This window comes from Diuraphis noxia, unplaced genomic scaffold (assembly GCF_037042655.1).
Source record: "Diuraphis noxia isolate RWA-SAM2 unplaced genomic scaffold, SU_Dnox_SAM2 contig0002, whole genome shotgun sequence".
Lineage (NCBI taxonomy): Eukaryota > Metazoa > Arthropoda > Insecta > Hemiptera > Aphididae > Diuraphis > Diuraphis noxia.
In genome coordinates this window covers 40,029,738-40,036,531 of record NW_028301712.1, presented here as the reverse complement: position 1 = coordinate 40,036,531, position 6,794 = coordinate 40,029,738, and the positions used below count along the sequence as shown (strand labels likewise).

General features: G+C 31.0%; 1 protein-coding gene across 4 annotated transcripts in view; it reads right to left on the bottom strand.

Moving 5' to 3' along the window:
• Positions 1–56: 56 nt before the first annotated feature.
• LOC107164945 (myocyte-specific enhancer factor 2-like) overlaps positions 57–6,794 on the bottom strand; it is an 87,546-nt gene continuing 80,808 nt past the window's right edge. For 3 of the 4 annotated variants that reach the window (XM_089220366.1, XM_089220367.1, XM_015512974.2), the window contains 8 exons: positions 4,569–4,799; positions 3,210–3,413; positions 2,978–3,145; positions 2,780–2,909; positions 2,484–2,713; positions 2,233–2,396; positions 1,930–2,153; positions 57–1,854 (listed from right to left, as the gene is read on the bottom strand). In XM_089220366.1, the coding sequence (XP_089076492.1) occupies positions 1,742–1,854; positions 1,930–2,153; positions 2,233–2,396; positions 2,484–2,713; positions 2,780–2,909; positions 2,978–3,145; positions 3,210–3,413; positions 4,569–4,622 (1,287 nt within the window). In that variant the 5' untranslated portion in view covers positions 4,623–4,799 and the 3' untranslated portion in view covers positions 57–1,741. Of the gene's footprint in view, positions 1,855–1,929; positions 2,154–2,232; positions 2,397–2,483; positions 2,714–2,779; positions 2,910–2,977; positions 3,146–3,209; positions 3,414–4,568; positions 4,800–4,983; positions 5,158–6,794 lie in introns of those variants that run through there. The other variant, XM_015512975.2, reaches the window with a different exon arrangement.

Here is a 6,794-nt window from a genome sequence, read left to right as displayed (position 1 = left end):
ACCCATTGCTGCTGGCCACTCAAATGACAACCAAACGAAAAAAAAATCAAGACATATAATAATATAATATAACCTATATTTTTGGCAATCAATATACAAATGATAAACAAAAGAAAAAAAAATCTAAAATAAAATAATAAAAACGGCTTGTAAACTTGATTTTTTTGATTTAACTTATAAGTTTGTACACAGTATAAATTATTTTATTGCACTTTCGGCCTTGCCATTTTTATAAAGTACTTTGTGTTAATGTTAGCAGAAAAAAAAAGAACAATCAAACGATACTAAAATAATGCTGGGGTACACAAATGTTGGTCAAACTAAAAAATAAAAATCATTGTGCACTGTTTGATTTATATTTAAAAATGAAAAAAAAAGTATTATATAACAACAAAATGAGTATTTTATAATTAAATATACGTATATATATATTGAATTATATACCTTAACAAACATGCTCTAATATGTTAAATTTACAATCAGTACATAATATGAATATACAACAAGTGTTAAGAATAACGAGAAAAATAATAAGTGTTGGAAAACTAGAAAAAAAAAATATCCGATTAAACCCTTTTAATTATTTTAATTTTGTTTGTTAACTTTTCATAAACGAACCCTGTATTATGTTACAATGGTCAAAAATATAAAATATGTAAGCTCTCAAATATAATTTCAATGAAAATGTCTGCCCTGTGGTCATCGTTGTTACATTTTATACATATATATTTATATAGAAAAATTGAGCCTACTATTGTGTGCTGCATGAACAGTACCTACTATTATTTGTAACAAAACAATTAAACTAAGATCAGGTAAAAACACAGTGCTGACTAAAATATTTAAATGGCACCAAAAAGTTTACACATAGCACCGCTTACACACTAAACATAATAATTTCTAACATTTTCATATTTTTTTTTTACAAAAATATTAACTAACTTTATAAATGGTATACACTTTTGTTAATAATTTTGATTGAAAATAATGGCCATGAAATCGCACTTAAAAATAAAACTTTAACATATTATTATCATACACAATTATTAAGTATCAAAATCTTATACAAAATAAAAACCTAATATTCTTAAATAAATATTTCAATTTACATACTTATAAAGGAGTTGATTATTATAATAATATATATATATAATATAAATATATTCTATAGTTTTTGTATCTACTATATGATCACACAACAATAATGTACATACAATTTGTGTAATTTTAATTAAAATGTATTCTCAAATGTTATTTAACAAACAAAACATCTAATTTAAAATATGTTAGTGTAATTTAACAACAATATAATATTTACTTAGTCTATAATTGAATTTTGGCCAATATAATCAATTTTCGTCTTATTGTTTTATTGACTAGTAAATGTAGCCTACATTCTATTGTAACAGGACTAGACATTAACTTTTTATAATATGCATTTGGATCAGCATATTATCATAACTGATGACAAAATATAAGTAATAGATAAATAAAAATTTATTTACAAATGTTAAAAACATAGTTAAGATATGTTATAGAGTTAACAATGAAAAAACAAATATAAGGGATAAAAAGAAGAGGAATTTTCAAAAATAGTTTAGTTACTTAATATAAGTCATAAGTTGTCCTGTGTAGAGAGTAAGTCATGCGGTCCATAAATATAAAATAAATAATCTATATGTTCAAGAAAAATATTTTGGGTAAAGTAGCAGTGTGATGTCATCTGTACTTAACAATTTAGTCATGTTGGCCAAGTATCACGCAATCTTTTCGGCGGTGGTCCTCCTTCAAAATCGTGTCTTGAATCTACTAAGCTTTGGTTACTGGGCAATTGTCCGCCTAGTATAAAACGTTCTGGTTTTATACAATTAGAAAGAAAAAAGATTAAGGAATAATAATTTTATATTGTAACATCAAAAAAATGTTTACCTGTGACAGACAAGTGATGGGACGGTATGGAAGTGTGAGCATGTGGTAAAGTTAAATGACTGATAGAATGTGAAACAACAGTGTTGGGTGCTGTTCCAGAGGTAGCTGAAGACGTATGGTGATGTAAATGTGGAGGTGAATTAGGCTCACTTTTAATGCGAACAGAATTTGGTGATGGTGAAGAAGGTGGTGATGAATTTGGTACTCCTAGGTGAGACATTCCACTGAAACATAAATTTTTTTATATAAATATATTATATATTATGTGATAAATTATAATCAAATAAAAAATTATCAACAAACCTATTGTGTGCTAGTTGATTAGACCAATTCAATGCTGATGAAAGACCCATGTCAGAAGATGTAAGATCAGTGAAAATCCCATGATAAGAGCCACCCAATCCAGGTGTATGAAGCGCTACAACTGGTGTGTTTAGAGAGACAGTTGGTGTATTAATTGAGTTTGCCTGGAATACAAAAAATTATTTACTATACTATTTTTTCAATTTTATAAGAATAGATAGTTAAGTACAAATTGTAAAAATGTTAAGTACATTATTGTCTTCATGATGACTAGGAGCATTGGGCATGACTATACGCAAATTGGGTCTAGGTGAATGATGTCTAGGCGGAGGAGTAGCTCTATTAGAGGCATTTAAGGCTTTAGGCGTAGGCGATGGTGACATGACTAATTGTCCGGGAGAAGAAGGTGAGTTGACTAGTGCAGGCGATGAAGATGCTTGGTATCCGTTACTCATTTCTAACATACCACCGGGAGGATAAACTAAAAATAAAAATTACAATAAATAATAATTACAATTTTCCACCACATAAAATTAAAAAAACCAACCAGAATCAGCATCAGACGAAGATGGAGGTCTTGGGCTAGCATTGTGTTGCAGTTGTAAGTTCCCTGAGTCATTATACATGTTGTTTACAGGCATAGTGGTTGGAAGTGAATAGTTGGCACTTACATTATTCTGAAAATAAGAGTTATTTAATATTTTTAGTACATATTCCAGGTTTGGTATAAGAAAAAAATATTTACTCTGGCCATTCTTTGATGTTGCATCAATAGCTGGAACTCTTCGTCGATTTTACTGTATTTTGCTTCAGTTCTTGGTGTTAGTTGGTAGGGTCCTTGTGTACCATCACAACTTTCATCTGGGCTCTCAGGGCTCAATGCACCACCTTTAAGTTCTTTTTTGTTCAATTGCTGTAAAAAAATAAACATAAGTTTCGGAGGTCTATATTAATATCAATTAATGAGGTATTATTACTTCGATAATATTCTTATTGGTGAGCGATTCGTGAGGTTCATTGTACTCTGTATATTTGAGCAATACTTTATCCATATCTGTACTAGCATATTGATACAATTTATTAGAGCTGCTGAATATGATTAGAGCAATTTCGCAATCGCATAACACACTCAGTTCATATGCTTTTTTCATAACACCAAATTTCCTCTTGTTAAAGGTAACCTAAAGCATAACATTTTAATCTATTATTTATGTTTGGAAGTAATAAATTTAAAAAACTAAAACTTAAAAAAATATCTAATTTAAAAAAAATAGGTAACTGCTCAAATACTGATTCGGATAAAATAGGAATTATTTAAATTAGAAATAAACTAATAAGGAACAATTGTATTAAAAAACAAAAAATCTGTTTCTAGATAGTAGTCAATTAGTATTGGACAGAGTAAAACAACCAACAAAAATTAACACTTGACATAATGATATTATCAGCATGACAGTATACTCGTATAACATGAAGTTTGTAATACACAGTGCAATTTTTACAATGGATATTGTTGTCACATTAAACTTGTGCTCTTAAATAAATCGTAATTATTACAACGGCAAAAACTTTTTAATCGTTTTATTATCATGGTTGTCGTGATAAACATATACACATAAAAAGTTGTTGGATGTAAAAATTTTTTTACTAGCATCGCTATTCGCGTCCTAAGTTCGGGCATGAGGCTAATTTTTCTATGTAAGTCGCTAACTCCACTTGACTTTACCGAGTACTTCACTATAAATTCAATCGAAACTGAGAAATGTATATTATGTATATAATAGTTGGATACCATGTGGTAAACTCAAAACGATAATCAAGGTTCCGGCATATTTCAGGTTATATTCAAAAATCAAAATATATACAACATGCGTTGTATTAGGTAAATATCATCAAAATGATATTATCGTTGGCTTTCCATGGCGTGAATGATTTTAGGGGAAAGTATTGAATGCTCATATAATACTTTATAAACGTGCCAATAGTCAACAGTTCTGAACACTAATTACTACTTATGCCTAATAATAATAATTCGAGTGGATTCACCATAATAGGTATTATTTTTTTGAACGAGCCTTAACAATAAAGGTTATTGGCCTTTAACATTAATATTTTTTTACACAAGAATGAATCATTAACAATAATATATACAAAACAAAGGTAATAGTATAAACAAAAAAGGATTGAGATATATCTAGGTTAAATAATTTGATATAGTTTAGTTTGTTTTAAATAACTGCATAATATTATTATAATATAGTTATATTAAAGCTCTCTTGCAAAACAAAGTCTCATCCCTCAGACAGACCGAAAACAAAGAAATTATAATACGTTACCTGGCGATTGCGTTCGTCGGTGATCCGCGATATCTGTATTTTCTTACGGCCCATGGTGGCGGCGGCGGCGTTAGGGTCCGCTAAACGACGCCGTTCACTGCTTCTTGGAATTCTGTTAGTCTTATCGATGACGATCGTATATCTCCACCGAAGGCGAGGGTGAAGACGACGACGCGACGATGATCTCAATTCCCCTTGATGAAACGATTCTCATACGTTCTCAAACGATATCTGAGGAAATACAAAAAAAGACGTGAGAGTTAAAAATACGAGTCTTTAATAATATATACTACGGCGGTTGGTGTGTAAAAATTGATGATAAAATAGGCCGTAAAAATAGATACAAAATATTATTATTACTTAATTACGGTAAAATAATACAATATGATATAGACCTACACATACACACACAAACCTGTGTTCTAGGGGAGTACACGACAAATGAACGCGACAACGGAGTTGAAGATAATGCGATTGTTGTGTGCGTATTAATGTACGGTGTATATTTTCTTTCAGATTCGAAAAAAAATAATAATTATTATCCACGACCGACCGACCACCACCGAAAACGGGTCTGTCGTCTTCAGTCGCGACGTACGCACCACAATAGGTGTGTTACCCAACAGAATACGATCAACGACCAGCGCGCGCGCACACATACGAACACACACGAGACCGCGCGCGCGTCCGTCGGTTGTAGGCTATTTCTGTATAGTTTTCCGGGGGGTTTTAACGACCGCGGCGATAAGGCGGTTAGTTACTTATGCGACGGACACACAAATAATAATATAATACTATATTGTATTATATTATTTAACAATAATTATTACTATTGACGATAATCAATTACTGTAGATTATATATTTATATATTATATAATAACCCGAGAGGACGAACAACGCACACGGGTCGTAATGTATAATAATAGTAGTAGTAACTAATAATATTATTAACGACGCCACAACGGTTAGGTAGATTAATAGTAATAACACACAAAACGATTGGTTGCTCAGGTACGTAGAGACGGCGTGTGTGCACCGTTTGTCACCGAGAACGCGATTGAACACAAGTTGCAACACAGATATCACCGCAGGTTATAGGTATATTTCATCAAGTCGTAATAATAGGTATTAATATAATATCACTATGAACGAGAAAATAAAATAAAATATCTAGAACATATTTGACCAATGCGTGTTAACGCATCTTTTAACCGCCAAACGACGACGATTCGACCTTGGACATGACGTGATAACAACACCGCAGCAACAGTCGCAGACCGTACCTAGTGCGGAGGATGTGCAGTGTGCGCGTAATTTACGTACACAATGTAATAAACTAATAACACTAATATAATATTATATAGCTAATCACAAGACGTGAGGAATAACATAATTTATTAGGTCCTGTCTTCCAACTGATTCAGTCATAAACTGTTGTCGTAAATCAAACATACGGTTGATGTTTTGAAAACCATATGCAATAATATTTTGGGCACTTGAGGTATTGAATATTTTAATGATTTCGAAATTATTCTTGAGTCACATACAAGAAAAGAGATTTTTTTTTAAATATAATTTTCCATCGGAAAAATTTCTTTGTCCCGATGACGAAAATGAAATTCCCCATTTGCCAACCTGGTATACATGATAGTCGTTAAATCATGTATAATATTATCATACATATTGAAACGGAATGAGACGTTGACGAATAGCATTGTATTATTGTAATGTCATTATTGAAGTATATCATAAACCTCAAATAAACACAGAATGTCTTGGTAGTTAGGTATCCCGAGAGGTACCTATAAAAAATAAGTACTGTTTTGAAAAATCTATCGACTAGTAATGATAATATTTCGCGAGGCCAAACTAGACAGCAGAGTACGTGTACAAGTGTAGACCACCAATAAATAATTGTGATGATTTGTATTTGTTTTCGCGAACTAGGATGGACATTATAAATTATAATATAACCAAACGAATCTGTTTCTAATAGTATAATATTAACCATTGTGACGTGCTTCCGTTGGTAACCATTGGATTAAAATGAATAAATCTCCCTTGTGTACCAAACAGCTATTGTTGATATAACAAAATCGTAATTATTGATAAAAACAGAATGCAAAGAATTCCAAAATAACATGCATTATTACATGAACAAGAAAAACACCGCATCTATTTTGAATCGAGCGAATAATTATTTTTATTCGTTTTGAGTTATTTA